Source organism: Triplophysa dalaica, chromosome 11 (genome assembly GCF_015846415.1).
Source record: "Triplophysa dalaica isolate WHDGS20190420 chromosome 11, ASM1584641v1, whole genome shotgun sequence".
Taxonomy (NCBI): domain Eukaryota; kingdom Metazoa; phylum Chordata; class Actinopteri; order Cypriniformes; family Nemacheilidae; genus Triplophysa; species Triplophysa dalaica.
In genome coordinates, this window is record NC_079552.1 from 11,937,327 (window position 1) to 11,954,702 (window position 17,376).

Here is a 17,376-nt window from a genome sequence, read left to right on the forward strand (position 1 = left end):
GGGACACCCTTAAGAGGAGGCGTAGTCAAGTGTATGAGGGAGAGAGAGAGATGGGGGTATAATAGCAAGTGGGTGAGAGGAATGCCAGGAAATGGAATCCAACAGAAGAAATCATTTCCAGCTTTTGCAACGGTCCATAATAAAGGAGATTCACGTACTGCTAGATTCAATTTTTAATGCACAAGTTAAACATAAATGTGCCGCTTTGTAAAAATATAAACAACAGCTTGCCTTAACGTTTTAAGGCATATGGATTTGGGCCACTCACTCACTCACTCACTCACTCACTCACTCACTCACTCACTCACTCACTCACTCACTCACTCAATGAGGTGAATATAACTGTATAGAATTCTAAATATTAATCAATAAACAGAAATACAAAATTTAGTCTGAAAAACGTACAATAGTGAAAAACTAGCTTATTGAATTCAGACGGGCAGTAAGGAAATCTAGCTTCAAGCCCAAATTGGACTTAAATTCATATTTTATTGTTAACCTGGTTAACTTAACTGACTAAGTCTTGGCTATTGCTATTTCCAATATTATTGTCCTAGAGAAATAACAAACTTCCCTCTAAATAACCAGTAATGTATTTCAATTGACATCATTATTAAATTTGATTCAACTGGTTACATACATATATATTTATATATACAGTATATACCTCCCTGATTCATGAAAATATCAATTCAGTTATCATTCATCCAGCGTAGTTTAGTAACAGCTGTTTACCACAGTATGCTACTCAATTATTAAAATAAATATTGTTTGGTCACCAAGAGTCATGTGACACCTGTATGATGACGCACAGTCCAGACTAACTAGATTACCCATGCTGTAAGTCTAAATATAACGCCTTGGATTTCACAGGACAAAGAGAGAATGTGATCCGATATCGGCCGCTTGGATCTCAACACTATCGGGTCGATATAAAACCAGGCATGCAGAATAAACGGAGACTAGGAAAAGCAGCATGATCAGTGCTTTGAAGTAATCATCAACATTGTGACAGGACCGTGTGAAATATCTCATCCCCAAATCCCTTTGTGATATCGAAAGCATATTGGTAAACTTTGTGAAATAGACTCTTGTTTGGGCCCAGCACTAATTTAATGGCATTCATAAGCTGACAAAAGGCTTTTTATTTCTGGAAGCTTGAGCGTTCCAAACCCAACGATGCAGAGCTTTATTGACTGCTTAATAAATGAAAGAAAGATGGGGTGTACTTGTTTACCAACACATTTCCCAAAACTAAACCAAAATGATATTTTTGTAATGAAGGTCAATCCTTTTGTTTTAATATAATATTTCATAAATTCGATTTGTTGTAAAACAAAACATTTAACAAATTCTTACTACTTTCAATTAAACATTACAGTACAGACTTTTATAGTGTCCTAAAAATGTTCAACAAAATACTAGCTGTATATAAAGTACTTTATATGCTAATAGGGTACACTGCAAAAAAAAGCTGTTGTCATGTTGTCACAGTATTTTCTGTTATTATCGTATTTAAAAAAAACTTTTTTCGGCTGAATGGGTACAAGAAATAAACCATAAAAGAACAGTTTTACTGCATTGAAAAAAAAATTACATTATGGAAAAAATTATGTAAAATTATTTTTTTACAGTGTAAGGTTTACATATAGCGTATGTAGAACAAAACTATAAAACAGGCTATCTATATTTTTATTTGACATACAGTATGGTTGTATATAGTCTGATATTAAGATCTCTCTCTAATTCTTGTTTTATCTTTTTCTACAGGAGGAGTCATTGTGGCTTGCCAGACTGATCAGCTGACTGTTGTTACTGTAAGAGTGTGATGAAGCAACTGTCCCTGATGTGCTTGGATTCAGGACAGTCATGTTCTTGAGCTGCTTTGAGATTGAAATACAGAGTAAAATTCCCTCTGTGATCATACCGCATACCACATCCCTGCTGTCACTGAGGAGATAAAGGGTGAGGGTTGATGGCAAGCACTTTGAAACGATAACATTATTCATCTCTCTATGGTTACATATTTAAAGCAATTGTTTTTAAAGCATGTCAAAAGAGTAAAATTAGAGTACATTGGAGTATCATCTAACTAACGTGATATATGAGAATGGCAAACATTCAGTACCATATTAAAGAAATAGAACAGGAGTGTCCTTTTCCAAAGTTAAGTATCTGCCCATATCAAATAACTTTGATGGATCATTGTGGCTTAATCTAAAACATGCCGCTTCGTTTTGATGTTAACAAATTATTGTGAAAGACGATCATTGTTTTAAAAAAAGGAATTTCATGTTCACAGTGTCTAAATATGGAATATTGGGGACTTTCAAAAGCCATTGCAACCGCTTTTGTTGCCTGGTAACAAAATATTTTATTTATTGTTAAATCTGTTCGAAAGAGTTTGATGTGAGAAGAATGTTTCTTTAAGCGCTTTTGGTAAATGCAAGTTCAACCCAGAGGTTATTCTCATTATGACACAAAATATGTAAGCGTGCTTGAGGCCTTCCTGATTGGCCACTGAATGTGAGGAACCAATTTGCACAATGATGCTAATAAGTTAGCACTGAGGAGACAGTCACAAGTCTTGTAGAAATATTTGTGTATGTTTTTGGCAACTGTACAAACAGCAGCTACAAAGGCTCAGGTCTCAGCATTTCCTCCTGCATTGAAATTATTGGACTGGTAGTGTTTAACAAGTCACCTTTTTCTATTACTGTCAGTCCATAATGAAGTCCATAAAAATACGAGTCAGCACAAATAAAACAGTCACTTATTTCATTAATTCAGGAAAAAATATATTGTGGAAATTTCTGAATCATAATGGTAAAATCTTCTAGACACGGATGAGAAACATTTAATACAATTTCCATTCAGTTCTTCTTTTATCAAATGATCTAAGCCATGCTACAGTATAAGACATCATAAACACACTATTAATGTCTAAATTGTTTTTTTCTAGCAACTTCTACATAAACTTTAGAAGAAATAACTCAGACATGGTCGAGTGTGAATTTTTTGGGATCTATTGACAGAAATGCAATAATATATATATATATATATATATATATATATATGTCTTCTGATGTGTATGAAGAGCTTGATGAATGAAGTGCTATGTTTTTATTATCTAAACAGATAAACTGCTCGACAGAACGCGATTCATAAATACGTTTCATCATTCGGGAAAGAAGAGAAAACGTGACGACATTCTAATCCTGTGTCTGCCACAGTAGTGCTTTTGGAAGGGAGGGTCAATTCGCAATCTCACCACTAGATGCCGCTAAAACAACATTATAGCCTTTTAACCCCCTGAGAACTCCATTCTCTACTTGACATAAAATAATAGCAATAAAATCCTGTTTTTTTGATAATTAAGGTTTTACAATCATTCCATATGCAACAGCAATAGCACTAGCCATCTATCTGCTTACCAACATACATTATATTTTACATATTGACTGACATTTGGGGCAAAGTGTATTAACAAAATTTCCTTATTGATGTAGAAAATAACTGTTTGCAACATTAAAGATGGTCATTTCTCTCCAAATCATCGATTTGGGTCAAGCATCAAAACTCCGGGTTGGTGAGAATGAAAATGTATTACAATTTAAATGTATTACGAATTTGTTGGCCAATGAAACAAGTGAGACAAAAGCTATACTGAAGGCACTCCCTTAACCATAAACCTGCAAAAGTAATAACTAAATAAAATCTTATAATTCGTACAAATTACCCAAATGTAAAAGTTACTAATTCCCATGAGATTGTGCTGCAAGCCTTTAATGCACGGTCAAATATTACTTTATAATGCTGCCGTCTAGTGGTGACTTTGAGTAACTGTCTAATTTTGATAGCGAGTTCTTTTTGCCTGTCTGCCTAGACACAGCTTACAGGGGAATAACATTGTGAAGGACTTTCCTCACGATGAGCTCAAGACACCCTTGGTCTGATCAATGTTTATACAAAACCACTAAACATCTGTTTTTCATATTAATTTCACAGGGAAACTATAGTAAAAAAAAAACATGAGTCATCTTTTGACTAAACAGTACACACCATCACTCAACATTTTCTCTCATACTGCTGCCAGTGGTGGTCCTCCCACACATTCATATCTCCTATAACGCTTGTAATTGAATGGGTGGGAAAGTGAGAACAAGACAAACATTAAGAAAAGTTTGCCCAGAATCTCCTCCTTAGTAGAGCATGTTTTATTTTGATGAAAGCTATTGCCCTTTAATCTTGCCATTATCTTGCCATTTAATATCATTTTCCTGAGCTGCTCAGAGACGCAAGCAATGAGAGATGATACATTTATAAGAACTAAAGTCTCCAGCCAAGAGAAATAAACTGCTTCCTCACTGGCATGTGTGTTCTCATACAGAATGTCCAGCACCTTCAAGATTGTAAGCTTGTGATGTGACAGGCCTCATTGTTCCCGTCTCTGCGACCTTTCCACGGGCAGTAAGCTGGAGGTGGGTGGGGGGGTTCATTTCCGACGATTGTTGGAGGTCTTTGAAACCATTAAGGAGAGCGAGGGGAAGTGAGAGGTGGGAACATGAGGGGAGTGGACAGACAGAAGGAGGGAGAGGATACTTTTTGAGATGGGGGGCGGAGAGTTTTCATACAGCACTACGGAGCTTAAAAAACAACTAGTTCTCCAAGCTTGTGTTGGCTTTGGGCTTTTGTAGCACTTCCGTTGTGTTTAGAGGAGGACATAGACATGGCAGTACTGAGGTTGGCAGTGTTACTCCAAGGGCTGCTCCTTGCGGCACGCTGTGAGGTCAGAGCAAGAGACCCGGAGGTGGAAGAGGAAGACCTGAAGGACATGTCAGATGGTGCCGGATGGACACATGAAGTTCCATTGGTAGGGTTTGGGGCACCTCATAATGTTGATGGAATGAACAAGAGCCCTGATGTCTATGGAGCTATCCACCATCCACTGGATCATAAACATCATGATCCCAACCATGGACATCCCTCTCTGGATGTGCCCATGACTCCAACAGCTGAAACTGTGAGCCATGGATCTCTTCAACGCACCGGGTAAGGTTTACTTTCTCCACTGATCTGTGAATCTTGCCGTAATTCATCATTCTTGCTTTGTGAATTTAAACATGCAGTACAAAGATATTTCCTGAACTTATTGAGGGAACTGTATGGAAAACATACCGGCTTCACCACCGTAGTAATGTAAACATGCTGCTATAATCTAGCTCATTACACGCATGTCATAAAACAAACTTGGTTTACATGGTTTTGGAGCTCATTATTTGTCTTGGGGAGCCACCCATGCTGCGGCTTGTCAAGCCATGGCTATAAAAACAAAATGAAGCAGGTTTCCTCTCCATCTCTAGGAAGTTTCTTATCTTCTCCATCTCTGTTGAAATCAATGTTTAGTTGATGTAAAACTAAACATACTTTAAGTCAAGTGTCTGAGCAAACGTTTGGAAGTACCCATGTTGCAAAAATCATCTCCTCTTACCCCACAGCTCCTCAAACTGTCAAGAGTGCACATATGTTTTCTTTCAGTTCTGACAAATCCATAGTAATTCACCCTAATTACCTGGAACACATATGAGGAGAACGTTTCCTTCATGTTGAGATCAGCTTTGGTTTAATCTTTGCACGAGAGCTCGGTCAACACATTAACTCAACCCTGGATACATACATTACACCTCAAACTGGTCAGCAGCAGCTTGAATCTTTGGTAATAGAGGTTAATCCTTAACACTAAATTGAACTTATTTAAATAGCGGTCATTGTGATTAAGGAAAACTAAACTTGCAAGCATAAATCATTGAAATGTTCAATGTTGATATAAGGATAGATGTGATTCAACACAAAAGAAGATATTTTGAAGAAAGTTGGTAACCGAATAGCAGTGGACCCCGTTCAGTTGTGTGGACACAAAATCAATGTAAGTGAATGGGGGCCTGTTAAAAACATTCTTCAAAATATCTTCTTTTGCTGTAAGAGATCCAGGTGATGAAAAACATCAGATAGGTTGACATAAGGGTGAAGGGTCTCAATCTGTGTGATGATAAAAGGCCTTTTTAAAGAGATGTGACGTCTTGGCATGCATGAGGAACTTTGAATAGTTTGAAAGAGAAAAGAAGCGACAAAGAGTTTGATACACAGGTGCAGAACACCAAAGAACGCTTCTCACAGGAAAGGGCAGTTCCATGTTTTTGGATAGAACGTATATAAAAGTCCACAATTGAAAGGACCTTTTTATATGAACAGGAAAAATTGAACAAAATTTCAATATGTTTTTGATAAAAACGTGTCAAAGTAAAAGCTCTTCTTTCTGAACAAAAACAGCTGTCAGAAAATCAAAACAAATTATTGTACTTAAAGTACTTGAAGCAAAATAATCAAGACTGATATCCTACTTGTTTTTATTTGGAGGTTAATGTATTGTTTTGAGAACAAATGTCTACCTTTCTCAATATCTATGTGCCCCGTTGCTGTGTTTTAAATCCTCTCTTACAGGCCCTGCTATGGTTTCAGTTAATCTGCTTTTATCCTTGTCCAAAAGAGTTTCGCAATATATATATTGTCTGGCCCTCGACCAAACTTCCTAGCCGAGAGGTTTGCCCCTCAGAAAGTCGGAGACAAACTTACCACTACACTAGCTTAATGTGCTTTATTTCTTGGATTGAAAACAACAGCTTGACATGGATGAGGTGAGTTTTATCTATCGCAGCTGTTGTACAAAATTGATAGGGAATGAGATGCCTGTAAGAAATAAGAGGAAACCAAAATTACCATTCAGCCTTTATTGGTCTCTAGACCTTTGGGATGTGTCAGAGGGAACTTCGGGAAGTTGAATGTTTGTTTATTCAATTTTGGCTCATTTTTATAAGCATTCGGTACATCATGCCTTCTACTAACCATGTTTCAATCTACAACACAAATTTTCTCCAACATGTCAGCTGGGCCTAGTTTTGGTTCTAGATGTTTACTCTTTCTCTCAGATAATCTCTGGAAAATTACATTAGACCAGCGGATACTATGACACGGAAGGTTAAAGGTCATGTCGCTGTGTATGTATGAAAATCCGTGGGTATCTTCCATGAGTGAGGATCCCAAGAAGAGGGAAGCTGGAGAAGAGAGAACATCAGCCGCTTCCTTCCTGCGAGGAGTCGAGGGGCAGGAACAAACTAATCTGCTGAGAGCAGGACTAGACCCATTGTGCTTTCAGAGATGTCATCCATAGAACTAGATGGCAGGAAGTGACATATTGCAAGTTTGAATCAGGCCCGAAAAAGCTACTGATTGCAGAAAGGATGCTGATGATAACAGATGATAACACAGGCCAGAGAAAGACACTAAGAGTGTTGGACACCACCCTTTAAACCTTTAATCCCAATCGGCCCAAGAATGAAGCATAATAAAATTCTTGTAAGATATAATGATTCACGTGCTTTATGAAGTATCTCGTCATGAGATCTTTAATCTCTTTAGCATCACATTCTATTAAGCACCAGGCATAAAGGAAAAAAGACAACTGCAGACACACATATGCGTATAAATACTGGAATTTAATAGGCATAGTTCACCAAAAATGAAGGTTCTGCTATTTACTTCACATCATTTACATTCTCACATGATTTTCAGTTCCTAATTTTGGGTGAACAATTCCTTTAGGTGACTTGTTATTTGTTTATTGCAGTATTTGGTTTGTGTCCATTGCCGGGAGTCTCAATGTGTTGCACAAGAAATGTTGTTGTTGGCCAGTAATGAGCAGTTTGTATATCAAAAATGTGCCAGGATTGTTTTTTATTAGTTTAAGTGTTTATCTTCTTTGGATAGAAGCATTGTGCTAGAAAAAAATGTTTATTTATGTAGGAGGAGCTGTTTACCATATATTTTTTACATTGTCCCCTCCTAAGTTTTAAAAAAGTGTCATAATGTAAGTGTCATAGTTTCAGAGTCTATAAAGCACCAGGCAATAATAATCTTGCTTAAATAGGGTTCCATTAGGGCACCTATGGTGTATGTAGATAGAAATAGCTCATTCTAAGGAAATAAAAAAACGCTTCATTATGTAAGGCCTTTATACACAATATATATTATTATAAACATCAATTGACAAGTACAGAGCCAGTTAAATGCTCAAACTGGGGCCGGGGGGGGGGGTAGGGGTTTGTGTGGGCTGGCCAATGCTGGACCCCCGTAAAGTAAAAGGACCCGCCATAAGAAACAACAAAGCAAAACAAGAACTCCAGCACAATTCACACACACGGCCCTAATATGACCTAATCTGGCCCACATTCAAGTTTGATTAATGGAGAGATGCATACAAAATCTCTCATTCTCACGGTCTCTCATTCTACAGAAAGCATTAACCCCATGACCAAACGCTGAACAATTACACCCAAAACAATTCAAGACTCGGCAGTGGATGTAAGGGATTTGACAGAGTGTGAAAGCAAGAGGTTTTGACCTGTCTTACTCATGAACCATGAATCATACATCAAGAGGTTTAAGCATGTAAAAACAACTCATTTCTGTCTGATGTTCCTCTTCAAAACCCCATTTCCTTAATTTACCCTTGTCTGTCTGTGCCTTTATTTCAACAACCATTTGATCTCTAGTCAGTGCTGCCATTTAATGATCAGAAACAATAGTCTATCTGGTTCTATATCAAGTGTTCCGATGTGAAACTAGCTGCAGTTTATCATCATCAATTCTGTCATGGCCACAGAGAAATGACCTCACAGCTGGTTTCCATGAAATCTCAGCCACAATCAGTATCTCTGACCACTTCCACCTCTGACATGATGCCTTATCTGACATCGGCTGTAAGATGTGACCTTTTATATAAGTTTCATCTCCTAAGGGGCGTGGGGATTTTTGTATTAATGTGGTCATGGCTGTTTGGGTTCGTAAAGGCTCATAGGGAACAGTGGCATTGTAGGCCTCCCTTCCGTTCAGACTGACTGTCAGCATCATTATCAATGAATCATTGCTGTTGGCATCAAGACGTCCATTCTTTGTAAGGAAGAAACTATGTGCCAAAAGGTGATATGGTGAACACAGAAATCTAAATACGTGATATTACCGATTAAAGAGAAAACTGTATTTAATTTCCATCTAAAAATAACTTTACCTAAATGCAGCTAGAGTAAGACCATATTTAAACCCAAACAGGTTTCTGACAACCTTTAATATTCAAAATCTCACTGAATGCTCACGCATACCGATTCTGAAGATTAAATGAGTATTTCTTAATTTTCTGAATGTTATTCCTTTATATGTTGACTATAAGTATTGAACAAGAGCTCAATTTTTATTTCCTGTCGTCTTTTGATTGACAGGATACAGTATATCAGCACTGATCATCGGCTGTTTTTAAACTATCGGCTGATGGCCATTAGTGTGAATGATTGCTTTAATCTACCGATGCCGATTATTGACCGATATATCGGTGCATCGCTAGTAAATATATTTAATTATTTATAAAAAAATTATAATTTTGTTAATTTCTCTTTATATAACAGTACATTACTTTTATTCAAGAACTTGGAAGAACACATCCATCCACTGAGTCTAGATCATTTGTTCTCAAGATGGATCCAGGGGGGCCACAGATTTGATGGCATTTTACATTTAGTCATATTTTATGAAATATAGAAACTTTTCATAGATTTTAAGCTATCAAACATCAGAAAATTAAAACTGTAGAAAGGTTCAATAAAAGGAAGGAAGGAGGCGGGAACCGGCAGACATTTAAATAAAGTTTTAATCAAAATAATAACAAACTACAAAGACAGACAGCCGGCGAATAAAACAAACTATAACAAAAAAACACTAAATTAAAATGTCGGCATGCACCTCATGGTTGACTGCCGAATAAAAAAACATATAAACGTAAAACATGTTCGGGCCCGGTCCTCTCTCGTCGACGGTCAGGTCGCTCGTTCTCTTATGCTCCCTATCTCTTCTGTGACACGAGACCGGTGCGGACATAGCTGGCACTTATTAACATTCACTCACCGGCCTCGAATCACGGTCTCGCCCCGCCTACTCCACTACAAAGACCACCAACCAAAAGAATTGATGTTCCAGCATTGTATAAATAAATATGTTTTTGGTTTATTTAAAATTCTAAATTCAAGATTGTAAGTTCCAATTTGGGGTGCCACAAAGCGATGCACTCTACACAAAGTGGGTCTTACCATGAAAAAAAGTCTGGGAACCAGTGAACTAGATGAACCTGGAGACATTCCAAATATACATTACCTCATAATCGATTAAACAGTTTCTTAATAAACATACTAGGTTGTATTGCTGACCTGTCTTTCTATCTCTCCTCCAGGAATTGGTGTGCATTCGTGCATAAGCGTGCCGTAAGCGTGGCAGTATCCTGTGGAACAGAGAAGTACATTATCAAGTCCCAGAGTCCATGTCCTAACGGCACTCCAGACTGCCAGATAGTCATGTGAGTTAAATACATAGTACATTAAAGCTGTAGTGTGTTGTTTTTAAGCCAACTGCATTACATATTAGATGTGTAATACCTGTCATCAGTGGGTTTGAATAAACAAATACATGCCCTAACGTCTATGTGCCTCGATGCACATACAAATACGGAACAACAAATCGTAATTGTTAAATTGGGATTATGAGTCTATAATCTGGAGATAACTGAGCAAGTTCTACACATCACATTTTACAATCATAATTTACAAACAAATTTACAAACAAATTTTCATAATTTACAAAAAACCTGTGTGAACTGCATTGCATCTTTTCAGCAGGTGTTGTACCTAAAACCTTTCTGTGTATTTGTGTGCAGGTACAAGATCTCCACTCGGCCAGTGTACAGACAAAAAGAGAAAATCTACACTGCACTGCAATGGCGATGCTGTCCTGGACATGCAGGGGAACGTTGTGAGGACACAGGTATAATGAGTTTAGTGCCTAACAAATGTTTTTTTTGAAGGGTTTTGACAATTTCTTTTTTTAATTCTATTATCGAAAGCATTTGAAAAAGTACATTAAGCAAGATTTGCTGTTGAACCTTGAGGAATGCCTGCCTCTGGGAATGTTTGTAAAAAACATAAGATGATCCATTCAACATTATTTTTCTATGCGTCAGTCACAGACGGTCGTGTCTCTGACTCTGAAGATCCCATCTTGGCAAGCCATCCAAATCTAAGAGGCCATGAAAACAGCCAAGGTAGTTTCATCTTTAAATCAAAGTGATTTCTTTGTGATATGTGACAGGCTGCCCTAACCCAAACCTTTACCCATAATCATTCAGTTAACCTGATCTTGCCTGCTGCAGTCGCTCTCTTTGATACAAAGGAAATGACAAAGTGTGTTTGTGTATGCTACTGCCCCTCAAGGAAGGGCAGGAAAGGGTGTTCAAGTTTGGGTCGAGCCCACACACTGTGTGAACGTGTGTGACCGAGATTCGGTCCAAGCATGGACAGAACAGAAGATGGATTGTGTTTTCACACATGCACTGAAGCACACTTCAATAATACCATGTTTTAGAGGAGGCAGTCAAACCAACCGCTCTAAAAATAATCTTTCGCGCTTGTTGTTGGGACACAAACAAAGGCTGCGAACAAACCTGAAAATTCCCATGCTGCTGATTATTTTACTGTAATACTCGCCACACCTTTAATGACCTTCCTGAGATTAAATCGCACAGGCCAAAGAAACATTCACACACAGAACAACAAGAAATGTCTGATGTCAGAACAGCGGTTCAGTTCTTTGGCTATGATGCCTTTAGCAAAAACACTTGAATCACTTACATCATCTATAAAATCTCATACTGTTTTTCAATAAAAATAGGATTGTATATTCGGTAAAACTGTTTTGATTACAGTTCACAAACAGTTCAAAAATAAATATTGAAATTTGGTCACCAAATTCGTTTGATCATTTGAATTGCATGGTTTAATGTCATGCTGTCAAAAATTGCCTTTTTCCTATAGTAATCTGAACGTCTTTTGTCTTTTTGTCATTTGTTCTCTCTCCCATGGACATAAAGTGACTGAGCAGTTAGAGAATCAGAACAGAGAGCACTTTGAAATGTTAGACAGTCCACTGAATGAAGCTCAACATCCTGATGCGGAGAATCAAACAACAGGGGAATCCAGCAACAACACTGAACACAGCCGCCATACAGGCCATGAACACCACCACCATCAGGACTTAGAGAGGAGAGGTAAGTCAAACACACAATCTTTAAATGCAGACATGTGCAAACATTTCTGCACTGTCTGACATCTGATCCTTAAAATTGGTTATTGTGTTCTCAATCATACTCTGAATCTATATTTTTTATTCTGTACACTTGCATACCAGACATTTCCTCTGGTTATAATGTGTATTGTCAGACAAATAAAAATATATTTTTCTGCCGTTCTAGTCGAGAGCAAGTCTCCTTCACATCCTGCTAACCAAAGGATGCCGGATCTAGACAGTATTAAAGGAACAGTTCACCTAAAAAATTAAATCCTATCATCATTTACTCACCCTCAAGTTGTTCCAAATCTGTATAAGGGTTCTTGTTCTGACTAACACAGAAATAGATATTTGGAAGAATGTCACTAACCAAACAGTTCTTGGACCCCACTGACTACCATAGAAGGAAAAACTGCTTTATAAATTTCATTGTTCTGTTGAACACAAAAGAAGATATTTGGAAGAATGTAGGAAAATTAACAGTTCTGGGGCACTTCTGTGATTTTTCCTTCTATGGCAGTCAATGGTGGCCAAGAACTGTTTGGTTACAAGCATTCTTCTAAATATATTTCTGTGTTCATCAGAACAGATTTGGAACAATTTGAGGGCGAGTAAATGATGCCAGAATTTAAATTGTCCCTTTAAATAAAGCTAAAGACTGGGAGAAAACCTCCATTCCTCTGTGATGTCAACTCCTGCACACTGTCTCTTCTCATTACAATTTCCACTCAGGATATCCTCTCTTTCTCTGGGAAAAAAAGGCCCTAATATATTGTATGGTTGTGAGTGTGATGTAATATCCAAAAGGAATGAAACAGAGGTTTAGATATGGATTGAATACAGCAAACACAGCTCATTGTCTGCACAGCTGCAGTGTTATTAACATAACGCTTTTATCACATTGATATATAACTGCTAGAATCTCTATTCTCTCTCTCAAAGAGTGAATTAACTTTCAAAAATCTTAAAAAACAAGACTTTAAAGGCTCTTTCGCTTTGGGTGAAGACTGTTTTTGGGAAATGTAAATAAAACAGTGTTGTAGAGGCATTAAAACCGTAATCAATCACATATACTACACTTTAAGTTATTTAGGGTTATTTATGCATAGCCATAAATTCTGAAGCTTATCCAGACAGAATTTTAACAGCACATGAATAAAAAGAGGAAAAACAGCACATGAAGTTAGTTTTCACAGAACATTTTCCAGCTTAACATACATCTGTACGTATGTAGAGACTTAAACATATGTGTGTACACAAAAGCCTCACTGACACATCTACAGACCCCTTCATATTACTCCACTCTTGACTCATAAAGTAAATAGCAACGCATGCATTGTGGATGTGAAACCCTAGCCTGTGATTGGGTGAGCTGCAAAGGTCAAAGGTTACATGAATGGCCTGACCTGAGCTAAAGATATAAATCTTTCGGACATGATATCTCTGGGTTTCCTCATGAGTAGAACAGAAAGTCAAACAGGAAAAACAGCGCCATGGGAAAATTATTATCCAAGAATGACAAAAGAATCAAATGTCTATTTTTGGCAATGTGGTGGATATCCAACACAAAGCAATCTCTAAGTGGGCTTGGATAAAAGTAAAAGCCAAATCATGCAATACGTATTTAAAATGTAATAATAGCCTATTACATTTTTTGACAGTTTCATTTTTATGCAGTTGTTTTGGAAGTCCTAAAACTGAATAAAAACTGAATAAAAACAAGGTCATGTCATTTTTTTGTTTCTGTTTCAGCATCTGATAAGTTTTTTCACATTCTCTATCTTTGTTGCAGATCCCCATGCTATAAATGAAGGAACTTCCAATCCTGAAACACTTTACCTTCTCCACGGACTTCTGCCAATCTTGAAGGAGGCTGTGTTGTCTCAGCTGCAACCCGTCTTGGGGAACTTCAATCTAACCCTGGAGCACCTCTATCAGGAGGTGCAGCTCTTGCAACACGAAATGGCCCAACTCCGCCATCAAGAAAGGCAGTTTGATGGCGAGGAGCACGATCAACGGGAGACGGTTGAGGCAGAGCTGAAGAAGAGCTTACAAAATCTGGAGGAGGTAAAAGCTCAGTTTCACAACCACCGCAGTGAGATAGAAGAGAAGCTCCATGCGCAACACAGCATGCTGGTATACAACCTGACCAATTTCAAGACAGAGATGGACCTCAAAATCAAGCGGAACCAAAAGATGTTACAGGTCAGAATTTGTATTCCCACATTTTTATGTACACACAGCAAACTATTGTTGTAGTAAATGAGATTGATAAATGTATGTTTCACACTACAGGTGAATCTTCACTCTCTGAACTCATCAATGGTTGAAGTAAAGCAGGAACAAGAGAGGCTAGATGAGGAACTTCAGAGGGTCTGGCCTGATCCTCAGCCTCATGAGAGCACAGCACTCTGGGAAGCCATCACCCGACTGGATAACAAAGTCATGAACAACACAGTGGGAATTAGTGCCTTGACTGAAGGCCAAGAACAAGTAATCCCGAAAATCGAGGACCTCCAGAGTGGATGGAGGCATCTGGAAGAGAGGATAGTAATGGCTGGCAGAGAATACCAGATTAAGTACATGGAGACTGGTTTGGAGGTGGATGCGGCCAAAGTAACCGTGCTTGAGCAAATAAAAGAGCTGAGCAGCAATGTCAGTGCGGTTCAAGGAGCTCTGCTGGAAATGGAGGTAGATGTTGATTATCTCTTCACACGGTATTATAAGAACATAAGTTCATCAGCTGGTGACTGCAACTGCTTGGATCTTAGGACTTCTGTGACACAACTGGAGAAAAGCATTGCTTATGTGATGGAGATAGCGAATGAAAACCGGTTGGCCCGGCTTAGCGAGGCAAAAATAACGGATAATGATGGTGCTTGGGTTCCGTCTGTGGATGACTTGAAACAAGGGCTTCTTAATGTGCAAAAGTCACTAGCGTTCGAGCAAGAAAAGAGCAGGATGTTACAGCACAACATGACTCAGCTCCAGACCTCCCTTCTGGGCAGCCAGCAGGACATCGAAGCACTTCAAGAACAGGACAGGGCCAAGGTTGAGCAGATTCAACAGCTGGCAAGCACCTTCAACACCCTTCTGCAGGATGCTATTCGGCACTCTGAGATACTGGAGCTGTTGCTTGGAGAAGAGGTACTGGAGTTTATGGAATGGTCTCATCAGGACAAGAGGCATTACTCTATATCGGCACTAAGGGAAAGCATCAAAGATATGCAAGCACAGATTAATGGACACAGCCTTAGTTTAGCCTCAATGTTGAACCCTGGCCGCCCCTGCGGCGGATGAACCCTCGATGCTTGAAGACTGGCCGAAAAGGAGACTCGGGGATCAAAAATTTGATCAGTTTGAGGAACAGTCAGAATACTCTGACAGTGACTTTTGGACTTTAGAGAAAACCGTAAAAGAGCTCAGTGCTCACATCCGACAACTTGAGGACCGTCGTTGTCTTTCCTGTTGCAACTGCACTAAATCTGCTACAGCTGCTGATGTGGAGGTCCGACTGGAGGAGGAGGTGGCTACCTTACGAAAGAACCTTGAGGTTCATCTTGAAGTTTTTAACAAAATTTTCAGTAATACAGAAAGACTTGTTGGCTCAGAGGCTTCTGTGGACTTGGATCGATTGTCAGCTTTGTTGAAAAGAAAGGAATCAAAGCAACAAAATAAGAAGCAAACAAAGAGACCAAAAAGAGGCCTTCGAGATAATATCAGAAGCAGGAGGGATGCGTCGCTGGAATCAGCTGGTATGAATTTTCTCTTTGTGTTTGCATAGTAATAGAAATCATGTACTTTTATTTCAAAGCATTGCACCTTATTTAAACATTGTAAAAATCCGACATCATCCTAAAATTTTGTAATGAATTGCATCTGAATTTTCCGGTTGAGTTCCGGTCCTATACATTTTTTACAGTAGTAAAAAGTAGTTACAGTAGTTTTTTCCATTTTCGTCCCTGCAATGCAGATGTGATTATATAGACAAATAATAACAACAGTAATCTAAAAAAATATATATATATTTGCTCATTTAATATAAAATGAAAATTCGGTCATAATTTACTCCCCCTTGTTATTTCAAATCTATATCACTTTCTTTCTTCCACCGAACACAAAATAAGATATTTTGAAGAATGTTGTTAATTGGTCCCATTCACTTCGCATAGGTTACCAACTTTCTTCAAAATATCTTCTTTTGCGTTCTGCAAAAGAAAGCCATAAAGGTTTGAAATGAACAGAAGAGTAAATGATGACAGAATTTTCATTTTTGCAGACATTCTTAAAACGTTTTATGAACACGACAAGTTGTTTTATATGACAAGAGCACCCCTAGTGAGAACCATATGCAACTGCACAGTAAAGTTCCTAATTTTATTTTCTCAAAATGTTTATTTTAAGACTATACCAATTGTCATTTGATTCCAAACAGTGCTGCGTCAACTTCCGGAAACTCCGTTTATGTTCCTGGCCAGCACTACAGATGGTGCTAATGGATCTGGCACAGTTCTTTTCGAGCGTGTGGCCTTAAATCACGGACAAATCTACTCACCGAAAACAGGCACATTTCACGCTCCTGCCTCAGGTGTCTACCTCTTTGTGGTTACGCTGCACTTTGGACCAGGGCCTTCTCTGGCTCAGTTAAAGCGAGGTGGGGATGTAGTTGCCTCTTTGCGGCAACCCCAGAGAATGGTGGTTGCACCTGCTACACGTGTCTGTATCCTGCAGTTAGAACAAGGAGAGGAGCTTCATCTAGAACTGCTGCAGGGAAATGTAGAGAGCGGCAACCAGAAAGATAACACTTTTGCTGGTCTATTAATGCTCCAGACCACCTGAAGGAGCAACTAAAAGTGCAAAAAGACTGAAATCAAGTCATTTTCACACTGCACACCATGAGAGAGATGTGTTATTGCGAGACTGCACTGTTTGTCAAAGAACAAATTCACATGATGTGGCTTTGCTTGACAGACATTATGAGGAACATCAACATGATAAAAGGAGCTTAAATCTTACATTTGGCTTCAATAGCACCTATAACATCTTAACTTTGGCTTCAGCAATATGATATATTCACATAGCCTACAAACACTTTCAGTTCAAACACTGACAAAAATGTTCAGTTCAAAAGGTTCACAAAAAAACATAGTAAACTAA

At 38.3% G+C, this 17,376-nt stretch overlaps 1 protein-coding gene across 1 annotated transcript; it reads left to right on the top strand.

The window, feature by feature from the left end:
- Window positions 1-4,617: 4,617 nt before the first annotated feature.
- mmrn2a (multimerin 2a) lies at window positions 4,618-17,251 on the top strand. The gene is given in 9 exon segments (XM_056760518.1): window positions 4,618-5,052; window positions 10,334-10,456; window positions 10,814-10,920; window positions 11,117-11,197; window positions 12,023-12,199; window positions 14,012-14,424; window positions 14,515-15,506; window positions 15,508-15,974; window positions 16,655-17,251. Coding segments are annotated over 9 exon segments (3,087 nt in total). The 5' UTR covers window positions 4,618-4,729; the 3' UTR covers window positions 17,059-17,251.
- The last annotated feature ends 125 nt before the right edge of the window (window positions 17,252-17,376 follow it).